The sequence below is a fragment of the Dipodomys spectabilis genome, unplaced genomic scaffold (genome assembly GCF_019054845.1).
Source record: "Dipodomys spectabilis isolate Male_0828 unplaced genomic scaffold, ASM1905484v1 ptg000076l, whole genome shotgun sequence".
Taxonomy (NCBI): Eukaryota; Metazoa; Chordata; class Mammalia; order Rodentia; family Heteromyidae; genus Dipodomys; species Dipodomys spectabilis.
This window is the reverse complement of record NW_024870753.1, coordinates 3,778,332-3,795,523: the sequence shown is the minus strand read 5'-3', so window position 1 is coordinate 3,795,523 and position 17,192 is coordinate 3,778,332. Positions and strand designations below refer to the sequence as shown.

General features: G+C 40.2%; 1 protein-coding gene across 1 annotated transcript in view; it reads right to left on the bottom strand.

The window, feature by feature from the left end:
• Positions 1-17,192, bottom strand: part of Nxpe2 (neurexophilin and PC-esterase domain family member 2) — a 37,175-nt gene that overhangs the window by 890 nt on the left and 19,093 nt on the right. Inside the window, exons 4-7 of the mRNA XM_042683018.1 lie at positions 13,623-13,728; positions 5,209-5,942; positions 3,176-3,237; positions 456-671 (exon numbers count right to left, since the gene is read on the bottom strand). Coding sequence (XP_042538952.1) covers positions 456-671; positions 3,176-3,237; positions 5,209-5,942; positions 13,623-13,728 — 1,118 coding nt within the window. The remainder of the gene's footprint in view (positions 1-455; positions 672-3,175; positions 3,238-5,208; positions 5,943-13,622; positions 13,729-17,192) is intronic.

The following is a 17,192-nucleotide window of genomic DNA, read 5'->3' as shown; positions in this document are numbered from 1 at the left end:
GTACAGAGGTGTTTCAATTCAATAAATAACCTGTGACTTTACAAAGACATATTGAACTTTTTATTAAAGCTCCAAAGCCAATAGTTGGCAAATTAAAAATAGTAAGATGAAAATCAGAAAAGGAAAGCAAAGAATTCTAATTAAGCTGGGCACCATTGCCTCATGCCTGTAATCCTAGCTACTCAGATCTGAGGATCTGAGGATCACAGTTGAAAGCCAGCCAGGCAAGAAAGTCCATGAGACTTATATTTCCAATTAACCACCAGAAAACCAGAAGGGGTGCTGTGACTCTAAGTGGTAGAATGCTAGACTTGAGTGTAAAAGCTCAGGAACACCACTCAGGTTCTGAGTTCAAGCTGACCAAAAACAACAACAACAACAAAGAATTCTATTATTATTTGTAAAAATCCTCAAAGAAGTCAACTCTGATTTCAAAATAAGAATAAAATGCATACTTTCCACAACTTTGGGTAGATAGTACATCCACTGACGTAGAGTTGAATCTCCCATGAAGTAAATGAGTTTTCTTCCCAAACAGTCACGAATATTTTTGGTTGTACTGAACTCTGTTAGTTTGCAAAATGTTGTTATCCAGTTTCCTTTGTAAGCGTACCCACTGGGGAAAGGAGCCTTCATTCCAATCTGACATTTCTTTTTTATGTCCTCAGACTCTGGCAACAAAAATTTCCACTGTCAGCAGTTTGTATTATCATAGATTATTTGGGAAACTCTCCTCATCTTTGCCCTCCTTTCTGTCTCTACCTTTCATCCTCCTCTATCTTTGTTCATCCGCAAACAGCTGCTTACTAAAATCACAAGTGAATAAGAAGCTCCACTCCATGGTTTTCTTTGGAATGGATCTGTTCTTTCTTGGGTAGTCACATATTTCCCTAGTTCCCAAGACCACTCCATCATGACTCTAGAGCTACTCAAAGTCAGGGAGAACCATGAGGCTCTACAATCACAAGGCTTAGAGATACAGCCGAGTATCCCACTCATGACCTTGGCCTTACCAAAACGGTGAGTTCCTTCCTCCTCAAACCACTATCCATGAAAGAAACTTGAACACATTGATGTAGAGAGTCTCACAGATGGTTTATTCTGGAAGTACCAGAATCATATCATGTTCTCTGGCTATTAAAAAAAACTTAAAAGTTTAAAAAAAAAAAACTTAAAAGTTTAACTGTATCTAGAACTAAACAATATTCTCTATGTGGTCTGAGCAATACAGAATACATACATACATAATACATACATACAAAGAATCTATAGGGAGTATATACATATATGTATACAATGTACATTATATATGGCACACACACACACATATATATATATATCATATCCATCCATTTACCTACTTACCTATCCTTTATGCTTTTTTTTTGTCAGTTGTGGGTTTGAACTCAGGGCATGGGCGCTGTCCCTGAGCCTCTTTGTGCTCATGGCTAGCAGTCTATCACTTGAGCCACAGCACCACTTCCCCTACCTAGCTTTTAATTTTACCTTCTACATGGTCTTCTCAATAATATATATCTTCTACCACAATATATTACATATAAATATATATTATGTTGCTAAAATATATTGGTATATTTGTTGATATATTTACATTATCAATATATTTACATAAAATGTATTTTCTGTGTGTATATATCATGTGCATATACATATGGATATATGTATGTATATATAAACAGGACCAAGATCTTGATATTGATATTATATTTACATAAAATATATTGATTTTGATATTATATTTACATGAAATATATTGATATTATATTTATACAAAATAGATTTGCTGTGCATATACATACATATATGCATACAGATATATGTGTGTAAGTCTGTATAAACAGGACCATTATCTCCTCCCTCTGAATGGTCCTCTATGAAAATATCCCAAGCTAAATGAGCTTTCTCCTGGTAAGATTCAAAAAAAACTTTTCTGTTTGCCACCTAAAAAATGATCTTGGCCATGTGATCTGAATTTCTGAGGCTTGGGGAACTCACATTTATCCATCAAATAAATGTAAGATTTATTGGTGATCCCCCAAACTAACAGTCTGATACTATCTTGTAAGAAAAACTCCTGATTTTTTTAAAATAAAAATTACTGTCCAGGTAGAAAAGGAAGCAAAAACAATGTAATGAAGACTCAAGATGCCCAAAGAGGGCTGGGAAAGTGGCTCAGTGGTTGCATGCTGGCCTAGCATACATGAAGCCCTGGGTTCGATTCCTCAGTACCACATACACAGAAAAAGCCAGAAGTGGAGCTGTGGCTCAAGTGGTAGAGTGCTAGCCTTGAGCAAAAGAAGCTCAGGGACAGCGCCCGTGCCCTGAGTTCAAGCCCCAGGACTGGCAAAAAAAAAAAAAAAAGATGCCCAAAGATTCTGGAACTTTGTTGATGTAAAAGTTGGAGATGGATGGTGATCACTTGGGGGCAGAAAAGGGGTCATTTCCACCCATGATGGGCTTTACTCTGGGCTCACCATTTATTTCTACCTATGTTTTCCACAGGGTTTAGCAGAATTTTTCTGTGCACAATAGATCCTCAGTAAACATTTGCTGAATACCTGAACAAAGCTTAACAGGTAAATGTGAAGCTATTAATTGTTGTTTGCTGCGTTGTAATTTGAATTGCAGCGTTGCAGAATCATCATTTTATGCATGCAATGCCTATATTGACCACTAAAGTTTACATGAGAAAACTTAAAAAAGAAAATCCACAGAAATTGCTAGTTCATGGAATTTTTTATGTGATACAGCTTGGCTAAAAAAAAAAAAAAAAAAAAAAGAACCCGCTAGAGAAATTTCCTAACTCTGAATCTGTATGGTTCATTCAAGCTATTTTCACGTCATACCAGTACCCACCTATTACCTTCTGGAGAATAAATCTTAAATTTAAATGTAAACATCCTGAACGTTTTGAGTGAAGGCAGCTGATGAATGGTTTCCTTAGTCTTTTATTTCTTAATCTGGATGAAAATTGCTTTAAATTTGAAAATAATTCCCAAGAATAAAATCTTTCACTTGAAACCCAAGGTGGCTGATTTCATTTGTCCCAGAAAAATTAAAGCTTTAAATGGTCAATGTAGAATAAACATGTCTCTAAGTAAGATAGTCACTGAAAAATAACTTGCGGATACATTTAAGGGCACACTAGACTTACTATTACATGGTAAGACCTTGATGGAGTTCAAGTTCTTCATCATTTCAATCCCTATGTTGGACCTTCAAGAAATGAGAAAACGAATTAACCTAACATCCATCCAGATAATCAGATAAGAGTGAGTATCTGGTTTAGATGGAAGGAACTTCAGGTTAACACTTTGCAAATGTTTTTGTCATTATTTTGATACATTTAAGATATTCCAAAGAAAGTAACTAGGTTAGTGCTTTGGAAAACAATTCACTGACTAATCCATAATATCACTTGCTCTCAATCAAAACTATCTATCTATCCATCCATCCACCTACCAATCCTTTAATTTCATCCTCTACGTGGTCATCTTCCATAAGCACTCCTTTCATACTTTTGCCTTCCGTAATAACTCTGGTCTTGATGAAACTTTCCGTAGGTCAGTGCTTCCTCAGAATTATCTAAGTAATTGTATAAACTGGATTGCTGAACCTTACTCTCAGAACTTTTGATTTAGTAATTTTGAGGGTAAGGCCCAAGAATTTAGATTTCTAAGCAGCTCTGAGGTGAAGCTGAAGCCACTGATGTTGGAACACTACTTTGAGGGTCACTGCAAAGAAATTATATTGCAAACACCAGTTGCAACCATTCTTCATGAGGGTCCCATCAGACCTATATGTGGCACAGGATTAAAATGTGTCTCAGTGGGAAAGTGAGCCTAGTCAAGTCTATATTTTCCTTTCTCCATCCCAGGTGGGTTTAAAGACAGACCATGACCTGATACCTTGCAAATTTAGCAACAAGAACAAGCAGTCACATTTTAAAACATTAATCTAGGTACAGTATGGACAACAGATATAAAGAAATATGACTGAAGGCAGAGAAACCAGCTCTGAGAATGGTTGTAACAATCTAACTGAGGTTTGATGATGATTTTTACAAGGATACAGGTAACAGTAAAGGATGAGTGCGTTCCGGAGACCATGAGGAGATAGGATTGGCAGAACTGGATAATTATTTGAGTGACCTGAATAATGATACTGTCTACCTTTTGGGCACAGCATCCATTAACAGTGTATAAAAGTAGCACCAATGAACACATTGGAGGGAACATTTGATTATAAAAATTACTAAACCTGGAAGTATTATGCACCATGAAAAATAAGTATATACTCTACATGTGCACTTCACTGGCAAGTAGTTCTACAGGTGACACATACGAGACCTGCAAACATACCGTCAGCTGAGGTGATGCTGAAGGACTGGGCTACCCTTAACTTAGGCCACAGAATTGACATGATAAGGGGAGTTTGAGTAGACAAAACTTTAGACTGAATGGATCGAGAAAATGTGGTATACAAACACAATGGAATTCTAGGCCTCCCTCAGAAAGAATGACATCGCCCCATTTGTTAGGAAATGAAAAAACTTGGAAAACATTATATTAAGTGAAGTAAGCCAGGCCCAAAGAAACATAGGTCCCATGGTTTCCCTTATTTGCAATAACTAGTATATGTCTGAGACAAGCAGACAAGGTCAAATAAGATGATGTTAGGGAGAATGAACTCCAAGATAAGGACACAGATGGTTTTTTCTTTCTTGATATTGTTTCTAACGTATTTATAAGGGGATTTCTTTTGTTGCTTTGTATGTCCCTCCCCCATGGTATTACTCGTTTTCAGTGTATTTGGTGTTGGTATAATTTGTGGAGGGGAAGGGAAAAAACAAATCGTTTAAATAGGGATACAGTTGGACCCATGGCAACAATGAGATGTACAAGTTGTTAGGTCGAAAAACGAACTTTACAACTTTGGTTGTGGGGGGGGGGGGAGTTTGTAAGGGGGGCAGGAGAAGGATGGGAAGGGATGGGAAGGAGAAACAAAGGAGGAGGCAACAATGCTTGATAAGAAATGTACTCATTACCTTGCTCATCTAATTGTAACCACTCTGTACGGTATTTTCACAATAAAAAACTTATTTTTTTAAAAAAAACTTTAGATTGAGTTCGGTTTGAACCAGTCCATCTCTGGTGTATCCCTTGTTTCTATATGAAGGATGATTACCTGTGGAAAAGATTCCATTCCTCCTTGCTTAGATAGGAAATGTGTCTATTTCTGGTGCTCATGTAAATGAAGGCCTCACAGTGGACATATGGTGGTTTCACACAGTAGAAAGCTTCTTGGTCCCGAATATCCAGGTACTGGCACAGCTCAGCACTCGAGTTTAAGGCCAGACCACATTCAGTGATGACTTCAGAGGTGCCATTAAGAAATTTACCTTTGAAAATAATTCGATCATAGCCTTGGTTCCTTGCCCTCCAGAGAGCAGACACCCCTTCACTGGGGTGGATGAGCACGACCGACAGGGAGACCTGGCCTTCCCAGAACAGAGTGAAGCTGACCAGGTAGGTGCCGTTGTCGAAGTCCGTCACCTTTCCCGATGCACCTGCCTTCAGGGCTGGGGAGGACATCCTGGCCCTCAGGAAGTCCCCACCATATTCCTTCCGATGTCCCAAGTGGTCCCTCATCTCCAGCAAGATGTCTAGCTGATCCCCCTTGCAGTACGTGTCTTGAGGGTTGAGGATGACGGCTCTGCTGTGTTTGGCACTGGTGGTGGTGTTCATGTGGGTGAAGGGTCTGGGTGGGATCATCTGGTCTAGTCTTTCTACGATCTCCATGACACTCAGCTCAGTATCTGTTGGGAAGACTTCTGGACTCTTAGTGTCTTCACAGCTCAAGTACTTTTTAAAGACACTCCACTGTTTCAGAACAACTGGGTTTCTCCAGTGGATCAAGAGCTGAAGGATTGAGGGAAAATGGCTATATTTATTACCAGCAGACAAGAGGACTTGCTTCTCAAAGTAAATTAGCATGAATCACATAATGTCTTTCAGTGTGATAAAATTAGGTATCAGAAATCAATTCTTACAACTAGCATCATGTACTTTTAAGTATTTCAATTATATTCATATAATTTCCATGACCATTGTTTTTGTGTTGTTGTTGTTTTAACTGATTTTGTATTATTCCATCAAGAAAACATAATCTGACACAGAAGGCTGGGCATGGTGGCGGATCGCTGCAATCCTAGCTAAGCAGGAGGCAGAGGTAGGGGGATCCTGATCTGAGGCCACACTGGCCAAAAAGCCCGAAACTCTTACCTGAAAAATAACTAAAGCAAGAAAAGGGTGGCAATATGGCTCAAGTGGTAGAGCACCAGTCTAGCAAACAGTCTTGCAAACACGAAACCCTTGTCAAAACCCCAATATCGCACACCACTTCCTCCAAAATAGGAAAGAAGGGAGGGAGGGAGGGAAGGAAGATAAAAGATGTTTTAAAATAACCGTGTAATCTGAGGGGATGGGTAGGGTTGGGAAAGATGGGAGAAGAACAATGAAAGGGGTGACACTGGCCAAGATACATTGCACTTATTGGTATCATACTTGCTGAATTCAATATACTTGTTGAATGAAAACCCTTTTGTACAACTACTTAAAGGTGATGAAAAATTAATTTAAAAATAACAATGCCAGGTACCAGTTGGTCACACTTATAACCTAGCTATTCAAGAGACTGAGATCTGAGGATTGAAACTCAAAGTCAACCTGGATGGGAAAGTCTGTGAGATTCTCATCTCCAATTAACCACCAAAAAGCTGTGGCCAAGTAGTAGAACACTAGCCTGGAGTGGCAAAAGCTAAGAGACAGTGCCAAGGCCCTGAGTTCAAGCCTTACTATCAGCACAAGCACAAAAAACAAAAAAGCACCCAAATTATGCTTTTCATTTGTCTGATACTTTGTTTTTCAAGCATAATTTAGAAGTAATGTTAAAAGCAAATAAATTAGGTACATGTAAAGGAGATACATGTTAAAAAGTGTACTCTTCACGTAATTTATGTCTGAAAGTTATGTAATAAGTATAAAACATCCGAGTATTTCTAAGCAAGTTAAATTAAATACAGAAGCACTGCTTGCTAAATATAAACTTGGCTTCTTAGATTCTGTAAAAATGATGCATTCGGGCCTACTGATAAATGTGTTTTTGTAACAAGGTAAAACAGATTAAAATTGCTTTCTTCCTGAGTCATCATTAACAAGCAAAGTGACAAAGGGAATTCGAATTCCCATATGTCTACATTTGAAATTTTGTACAGATTGTTTAAAAACATATATTGCTCTGAAACGGGTTCTCACTATGTAGCCAAATCTGCTCTTGAACTTAGCATCTTCTTACCTCTGCCTCTTGATTACTGTGATTATAGATATGACCCACCACACTAGGCTTCAAAATGTAAGAAAGAAAACAAGACAAGAAAAGAAACAGTAATCAGAAGATAAAGAGGTACGAAGAGCTGGGTGCTGATGACTCGGGACTGCAATCCTAGCTCTCAGGAGGCTAAGATCTGAAGATTGCAGTTCAAAGAAATGTCCCTAAGACTCTTATCTCCCTAACCATCCCCCCAAAAGCTGGAAGTACAGCAGTGGCTCAAGAAGTAGAGCACTAGCCTTGAGAAAACAAACAAACAAACAAACAAATTCAAGGACAGTGCCCAGGGCCTGCTCAAGCCCAACAACTGGGGAAAAAAAGAAAAAGAAGAGGTGGGGAGGGGGAAATGTAAGAAGTTATAAGTATAAAAATGCTTTTAAATTTGAAAAAAAAAAAGACTATGATAAAATAAGGTTTTTGTACTATAGTAAAATGACTAAAATAAAAAAGAACAAGACTAAACATTTGGACGAAGTTTAAAAAAAAAAGGTTTATAAGTAATGGTGGTGATCCTAATATCGAGACCTAGCTGTGGGTCTCAACTTCAAGGAAGTACATCCAAGATTCTCAACAAAAGAGGCTTGTCCAAAGAAAAAAGCAAGATAAAAGGCAGGGAAGCAGGCCAGGCAGACACCCTTGTTAGCAGCTGCACTTCACTCCCCTTAACTCCTTGAATGGGTGTCTTGGGTGAGCATCCCAGCCTTCAGTGTGCATTCCACAAGCCCAGTGAAGCTCGGGTAGAACCTTCTTCAAGCAGGAGAGACAATGGAATGTTCAAATTGTTCCCTGAGCAGTAAGTTAGGGGACCAACAGGACTCCTTTTGTTTTCTGTCTGTCTGTCTGTCTGTCTGTCTGCCTGTCTGTCTGCCTGCCTGTCTGTCTTTCTCTGCAATACTGGGGTTTGAATTCAGGGACTTGTAACTGTTGTGTAGACTCTCTATCATTTAAGCCACTCTGTTGGTCCTTTTTCTCATTGAGTATTTTCAAGATAGAGTCTCATTCTATGTCTTGGCCAGTCTGGACCGTGATCCTCCTATTTGAGCTTTCCTTTGTCACGGGGATGAAAGGTAACACCACGGGGCTCAGCCTTGCACTGCGCCTAACTTAGTTCCCTCCTAGAGAGCGCGATTGGGGTGGCCTCGAGGTGCCCCACTGCGCTCTTGAATACAACCCCAAATTCTGCTAAGGGATCTTGCCTTACTTTAGATATAGCTAAAGAAGAAATTGAGTTCTACTCAATACCGGAGCCACAGAGTCTGGTTACTGAAAATGGCAATGATCAGAAACACAAATACCGTAAGAAAGATGCCAAGAAGGGGAGAAACTAAATGATTTTTCAAGCCTCTCACTTGTGGAATGGACGCAGAGATTTGAAGGTGCTCACTTCCACACATTCCTGAGTGCCACATCTCCCTCTTAGAAATATATCTATTAACCAAACGCCAAGTAACTGTTCATCTTCAGAAATGCAAATTCCTAAAGAGTTGTGGGTCTGAGTTCATGACACTATGCCATGAAATGCCAACAGCACCAGAGACTGTCCTGACTCAAGACCAGCCAGAAACCCAGGGATAAGGACTAGGTGGAGTCAGGTGTCGGTGGCTCATCCCTGTAATACTAGCTACTCAAGAGGCTGAGATCTGAAGATCATGGTTCAAAGCCATCCCGGGCAAGAAACTCTGTGAGACTCTTTATCTCTGATAAACCACTAAGAAAACTGGAAGTGGTGCTGTAGCTCAAGTGGTAGAGTGCTAGCCTTGAGCTGAAGAGCTGAGGGACAGCACTCAGGCACAGAGTTCAAACCCCATGACCGACCAAAAAAAAAAAAAAAAAAGACTAGGTGGAGTGAACACTCAGAGTAAAAAATGTAACTCATCTTAAATCCTATTAACTGTTTCTCTTGAGCAAACATCCCTTAAGGTTTGTAAGCCTTGACGTAATGAGGCCTGTGTTTGACCAGCTTTCTAAACGAAGTTTATTAAGACCCTGCAGATCTTATTAAATAATATTTATATCCTGCCAGATAAGAAATAAGGAGCCAGGCACCAGTGGCTCACACCTGCAATCTTAACTACTCAGAAGGCTGCAATCTGAGGATCACAGTTCAAAGCCAGCCTGGGCAGGAAAGTCCTGGTGAGACTCTTATCTGCAATTAACCACCAGAAAACCATAAGTGGAGTTGTGGTTCAAAGTGGTAGAGCACTAGACTTGAGGAAAAGAGATCAGGAACAGTGCCAAGGCCCTGTGTTCAAGCCCTTCAATATACAAAAAGAAAAAAGAAAGAAAAAGAAAAGGAAAAAGAGAGAGAGAGAAGGAAGGGAGAAGGAGGGAGAGAGGGAGAGAGGAAGAGACAGAGACAGAGGGAGAGGGAGAGGGAATAGGAAAATACAGACTTGTACAAGACGTATGGGCAGCAAAGTTGCATAAAGTCCTGTAGTTCCTAATACCTATATTTTATTGCATAATGTTCACAGACATAATAAGCACTACAAAATGCTATGTTTAAAGAACAGATTTATTTTTTTTTATCTTCCTGCACTCCAGATATGCCTTCAACTCTGTAATGCTGGCTACTTGGGAGGTAAGGATTGGCAAATAGCAGTTCAAAGCCAGCCATAAGGTGAAGTTCCTGGGCCTTCATCTCAACCACTGGTTGGGTACAGTAGTGTGTGCTTGTCACAACTCAAACCAACCCAGGCATACAGTGTGACTGGAGTTTGTAAATAACCAAGGCACAAAGGAACTGGAGGCATGGCACAAGTGGTAAAGGACCTGACTTGCAAGTTCAAGGTCCTGAGTTCAATTCCAAGTACCACAAAAAGAGAGAAAAAGATACTTAAATGACCCTAAAAATGTAGCTGCTATATACTTCAGAGAGCATCAAAGGGGAAAATAAAAACAAAACCAACAACCATGCAGCACCTAGACATGCAGCCTTTTCTGTGGAGACTTTCCTGCTGTGGAGATTTTCTCCACCTTGTCTCTCTACAAATCGAATCCCTCCTACTTGAAGGAAGGTATTGTAAAAGAAAACAAAGGAAAGGCAAGGGATGTAAGCTTCTGAGTGTTTCTTGTGTCCTGGGAGTGGATGAAGGTCTGATTGTCAAAAAGTTGGGCTGGGCAATTTATTAAATTTGACCATAGTTCAACTCATTATGAAAAAAAAAACCACACTCTACACAACTGGCTTTTTAAAGTAATAAAGATGCCAGGTGTGAAAAAAGATCAAACAAACAAAACTTTGTATAGAAATCCAACTAAAAAGAAAAACACAAAAAACCATTCAGACAAGGCCACTTGCACCCCCGTTATAAAAGGCAATTCAGGTTAGACAGGAGGCCAGGGAGACCGGCAGGTGGATTTTATAGTCAGGCCAACCACTTTAGGCTGTATGAAAGGTTCTTTCCAGGGGGAACTCATTCTAAAATATACTTTTATGTAGAAGTTAAACCAGCAGTAAAACACACAATCAATCAAAGGCCCATTATATGTGCCCTTACGAGGTATGTAAACCTAAAACTTTTTTTCCTACAGAAATAAGATTCCCGTCTGAGGATACAAGGGGTTGGGTATATTTTAAAAGAACGTAAGAGTCCCCTTGTGATCAGCATAATCCAGGGTCACATTTAATCTTACTAACTCCTTAACTCTTCCCTTCCATGAACAGGTGTAACTCCCTAAATTCCTTATACTAAGCTAAAGGGGACACAGGAACCAAAAGATTCAGAGAACTATGCCTACTCCAGTTAGCAGAAGTAGAATTCACACTAAAGCCAATCAGAAGGAGTCAATCATGGGTAACCTTTTTGCCCTGTTCTTCTGGTTGGTCTCTGCTTATGTATTTTTAATCTATCTGCTCAAGTTCAGTTGTATTGTAACTAAGAGGACTTGCCTGCTACTTTAAACAGCAAGTAAGCTCTCTGTCCTCCTCTTTTTCATTGGCCTATTTCTTATCTGTGTTTTGACCTGGATTCTTCAAAACACTAAGCCTTTATTTTGGGGGCTAAACTCAAAAAAAAAGAACAACATCCATGTTGCTGATCTTCTTCAGGATGTATGTTGAAATTAGATGTGCATGAAAATGTCCCGGGACAGTGTTAGCAATGGGAATTCAAGTTACGAAACTTTGCCTAAGGAGCTTGAGACTTACCCTGTGTCAGCACCAGCCAGTCTGCTGGCTTCAGGAGAGCGTGACCACAGTCAGCAGCAAGTAGCCTTAGAAGAATGACATCCGGGCTGGGAAGGTGGCTCAGTGGTAGAGCACTTGCCTTGCATGCCTGAGGCCCTGGGTTCGATTCCTCAGCACCACATAAGCAAAAAGAAAAAAGCCGGAAGTGGTGCTGTGGCTCAAGTGGTAGAGCGCTAGCCTTGAGCTAAAGAGCTGAGGGACAGCGCCCAGGCCCAGAGTTCAGGCCCCATGACCGGACCCCCAAAAAAAAAAAGAAGAATGACATCCTTCCCCAAACACCTCAAGAACGAGGAGTCAAAAGTCTCAGGGCGAATTTGTTAGTTCTTAGCTGCTGAATCAAGGATTCACCCTTATTTGTTATTTCATTTACTTTTGTTATTGTTGCTCGAACAGTGCCTCACTATGTAGCCCCAAGCTGGTCTTGAACTGGCGATCCTCCTTTAGGCTCTCGCGTGCTAGGACTGTAAGCAGTCACACAAGCTGGCACTAAAGATGCAAGCTCTTGCTCTGGTGGGGGAGAGAGCTCCCGCCCTCCCCACCCCCCATCTTAAACAAGTTGGCCCCTCCTTTGTTTCAGCTAAAAATATTTTTTTGGAAAAACTTTCAAGGAAGCAGCTAAAGTCCTCCAGCCATCGTGACTCATTCTTTCAGACAACCCAGTGTAAACTCTGAACTGAGCACGTCCAGGGTATTTGTGTCAATCAGCTTTCTCTTATCAACATGTCAACTATGACCTTCTACTTAGCAGGCTCTGAAATGTATACCTTCAACTGAGCATGCTCAGAAATGTGCCTGCCCCTACTAGTGCTTTTGGATGTCAATATGAGTATATTCCTGAACAAAATCTCCATCATGCCTTTGTTCCGGAGTAGAGTTGCTTTGAAAATAAGCCCAGTATACTTACCTGAAGTAGATAATAAATTTCTTCCCATTCTTCTATTTCCCAGTTGTGATTCTTAATCACTTACCCAGGATATGAAATCATTGCATTTGGGTACAAATTCTATCTTCACTTCCTCAGCCTTTCTCCCCTCTCATTATTATTACTTTATTTCTGGTCACTATTACCTCTCATCTAGCTCAAATCACTGAGTTATTGGGTTTTTAATAATTATTTACTAAATATCCAGGATGGGTCAGGCACTGTCCTTGGCGTTAGGGTTACAGCAACAAATAAATACATAACCATATCTTGCCTCTTGGGAGTTATCTTATGATAGGTCAGGATTGATGGTAATCGATGAATATCAGAAGTGCCTGCTTTGGCAGCAATATGCTAAAATTGGAGCCATGCAGAAAGATGAGAATGGTCTCTGGGCAAGAATCTGTGAAGTGTTCCATATTTAAAATGGATGATAGATAGACGACATATTAGATAGGTGGTAGATTGGTGATAATCATTAACAGGTCTGATAATTAACAGTTAAATAGATTATATAGAATAACAGGAAATGAGAAGTAGTATTGAAAAATAAAAGGAAATCAAGCAGGATAAGAGGCATGAAAGAGGCTGGGGGTAAAGCTGTTTTTAATATTAAATCAAGAGATCAGAACATACGGTACACAGGTGTGGAAATGTAACCATGAAATCCTCTGTAACTCATGTTAGCTAATAGAATAAAGAGGACAACACGCAAACAAAAAATGTTTTCAGTGGTTCGGAAGAAGCAAAATGGAAATAAGATCAAATGAGAGACTGCAGAGGGGAGAAATGCAAGAAACACAAGCTGGACTCCAAGGAGCATAAAACAAATACTGTGAAAGGAAGAGAAGATGAGAGTGGGCTTAATTGGATTAAAGTCTCAACGGCCAAACAGGTTGAAGAACCAGGACAACTAGTGGAGATACTAAAAGCACAGGAACATGCCTCCAAAACATAGTGAAAAGAGATTAATGTTGAACAAAGAGCACTCTCGTGTACATTATCTTGCTGAAATGGTACTTTTAACTTTGATTCCTTTATAACAGGTCATTCAAGTGATGCGATTGTAACTGGTGAAATTCCAAAAAAAGAAATTCTTACCTTTTTGTAGTCTCCAGAAGACAAGTAAAGGACCCATAAAACTAAGCTAAATATCAGCATCAGCAGTAATTTTCGAACTATGGCATTTGGAAATAGAGCAAGTTTCCTAAAAGAGAGGGTGGGAGAAATAATTGCACTCTTCAGTAAGATGGACACAATTTGGATCTGTACACTTTGGGTCCTCCTCTGTAATTTCCAGAAAAGCTTTATTCCTTTCACAGAGTCCCTGTATGTGGTTAAAGAGAGTCCCCTTCCCTGAGAACAGAGAACAAAAAAAAGCAGTTTGCGTGATTTCTGGTTTCTAGCTCTCAGTCTAAGTCTTCAGCCTTGGAGTTACAACCAGCTTTCCCTAATTTAACATATAGCACATTTTTATTAGCAATTGTTCATACAAAGAAACATTTTTTCTGCACTCCAGTGAATCTGAAGCCCTAAAATTCTAATACATGCACACACACACACACACACACACACACACACACACACACACACACACACACACACACACACACGTGTTCTTTCTCCCTAGTTTTATCTGCCTCCAGAGATTTAGTCATACATCACTCCTTAATTTTTTTAGGCACCTAGCTTCCACTTCTGCTTTGTATCTCCTCATGTCAAAACAGTTGAACAGTTCCCAAAAAGAGTCATAGCCTAATCTTCAGAAAAGTGCAAGGTTTGAGGGGCCAGAATTTTGACTTTTAACTTTTTTTAACTTAGAATCCCAAAAGTATGTGACAAAGAGCTAAAGTGTGTTCCTCAACTAGTTTTGACTGGACCCACAATCTAGTCCAAAACAAAAAATTCCCAGTTCAGCTTGTGCACACATATCTATTAGATTCTCATCAAACAATACTTACCACTACTGTGTGCAATGTATGTACTGTGGGATTCTCTAGTTATTCTGCTTGATCCCATCCTACCGTTTTCTGTTTTGAAAATAATGTCCCATTGCAATGCTGTCATTCTCCCTCCTCTCCCTGTCCGTAAGGCCCACCAAGTCACAGTACACACCTACGGATGGCCATTTTCTCCATCATATCCTCATGCTCTCCACAGTACAAATGGCTTTCCCAAGAGTATCCTTGATGAAAGAGGTCTCGACCTTGATCTCAAAGTTGGAGATTCTCCATGTACTTCATTGACCAAAAATGAACATGCTAGTGTGTGGCTACCGTGTGCCAGCTAGAATCCCAGTTGGTCCTTCCAGGGATAGTTTCCTGCTCTCACTACAAGAACTAGGAAAAAGAAGTGAGGAGGGAACTCCTGCGGTGTTTATTTTTAGACAACTGACAGCTAAGGGCAGGGAAGTGGCCAACGCCTGTGCGTGAGGTTTACACTGCTTACACACACTACACTTCCCTTGCCTTTTGTCTGACTATCCAGTGAGATTAGGCAGTCAAACCCCCAGGGTAGCAAATGTAAATTTCAAAAAAGGAAAGAAGAAAAAGACAAACCCTGCTCCACAGTTCTAGATCCCTACGAACTTACTTGGCTGGTTCCTTTCAATACATGGAGAACATTCTTTAAAAAAAAAAAAACGTTTTTTATTGTAAAAATACTGTACAGAGGGGTTACAATTACACGAGCAAAGTAATGAGTACATCTCCTATCAAGCATTGTTGCCTCCTCCTTTGCTTTTCCCCTACCATCCCTTCCCTCCCACCTCCACAACTACACTCTTCCCCCCCTCCACACTCCCCCTCCCATGTGGAGAGCTTTCTTGACACTCTTCTCCCTTGCTGTAAACTAGCACCTCCTTCAAGCATTCCAACAATGATGGTTTCGATTAAATCTCAGGTCACAGCGGAGCAGCCACAAACTCCATATACAACTGCAACTTGCACAATGTAAGACAATGTCCAAAACATCAACATCTGTGGACTTAAATTCTTGATGTTAGAGGTGGTAGTAAGTGGTACAGAAAAGCTCTCCATCAGGGAACCTGCTCCCTCAGTGTGACACAGACCCTGACATATCTGCTCTGTAGAAGGGCACAAAGACCTAAACCACTCTATACGAATGCAGGTAAACAGGCACCTACTTACAGGTGTGTACATATATACATGTGACTATAGCTAATGAACTTTCAGGGTTACTGCATCAGTACCAAGAGATAGAATAGCAATGATAAATTGAGTAATTTTAACAATTACTGGAGCATTTCTCAACCTGGACTCCCTGTGCTCATTCTATGTGGGGAAAGGAATTCACTGCGAAACACAGTTAAAAAATCATTCTGCAGCCAGGCGCCAGTAGTGCTCACGCCTGTCATCCATCCTAGCTACTAAGCAGGCTGAGTTCTGAGGAGCATGGTTCAAAGCCAGCCCAGGCAGGAAAGTCCATGAGACTCTTATCTACCTACAATTAACCACCAGAAAACCAGAAGTAAAGCTGTGGGAGAGCACTAGCCTTGAGGAGAAAAGATCAGTGACAGCACCCAGGCCCTGCATACTACATTTCTCTTTATGAAAAATACGTTTCCCTTTGGTTTAATCCTCGTAGTCACTGTTTTTTTTTATTCTGGTACCTTGAGTCTTGAATATATGTTTATGTGATTTGGGGAAGGGAAGGGGAATCATAAAATGGTGACACAAGGACAAGGAGTGACCCAGGGCAACAGTGATAGTCACAAGACGCTATGTTGTAAATAAACTTTACAACTTTGGGGGGAGGGGGGTGGAGCAGCAGGGGAGGGATGGTAGAAGAAAAACAAAGGAGTGGGTGACAATATTTAACAAGAAATGTACTCATTACCTTACTTGTGTAACTGTAACCCCTCTGTACAACACCTTTACAACAAAATTATATTTAAAAAAAAGAAAAATATGTTGTTAATGGTCTATGAATGGCTCTGAGAATTTAAGCAGAACATAATACAAAGTTATTGCATAAGTATCACCCCCTACTCCAAAGTAAGTAAAGGTCCAATACACTGACATTATTCTCTTCATTTTTTCCCAAGTGACTTCTCCAAGAAGATGCAGTATATTAGTCCTCTTTCTAAAATCCAGGCTTCCTGTACAGAATTCATTGTAACACCATTCCCAACAGCTAAGTAATGGAATCATCACCAGATGCCCTACAATGGATGAATGAATCAAGAAAATGAGGGATATGTATGCATATGTATACATTTATATATGTGTATGTATATGTGTATACATTTTTTCCCATTTTGGGGGGGGGGTGGGGCTTGAATTCTGGGCCTGGGTACTATCCCTCAGCTCTTCAGCTCAAGTTTAGTGCTCTATCACCTGAGCCACAGCACCACTTCTGGTTTTCTGGTGGTTAATTGGAGATAAGACTCTGATGGACTTTCCTGCCTGGGCTGGCTTCAAACCGAGATCCTCAGATCTCAGGTTCCTGAGTAGATAGGATTACTGGTGTGAGCCACCAACGCCCAGCATGTGTACATATTTTTCAATTCATCCACCAGGAAGAATAATATTATGTCATTTGCAGGGAAATGTGTGGACCTGGAAAACATCATATTTAGTGAAGTCAGGCTCAGAGAGACAAAGGGCACATTTTCCCTTATAAGTGGCAGTCAGACCTAAAATTCAAACA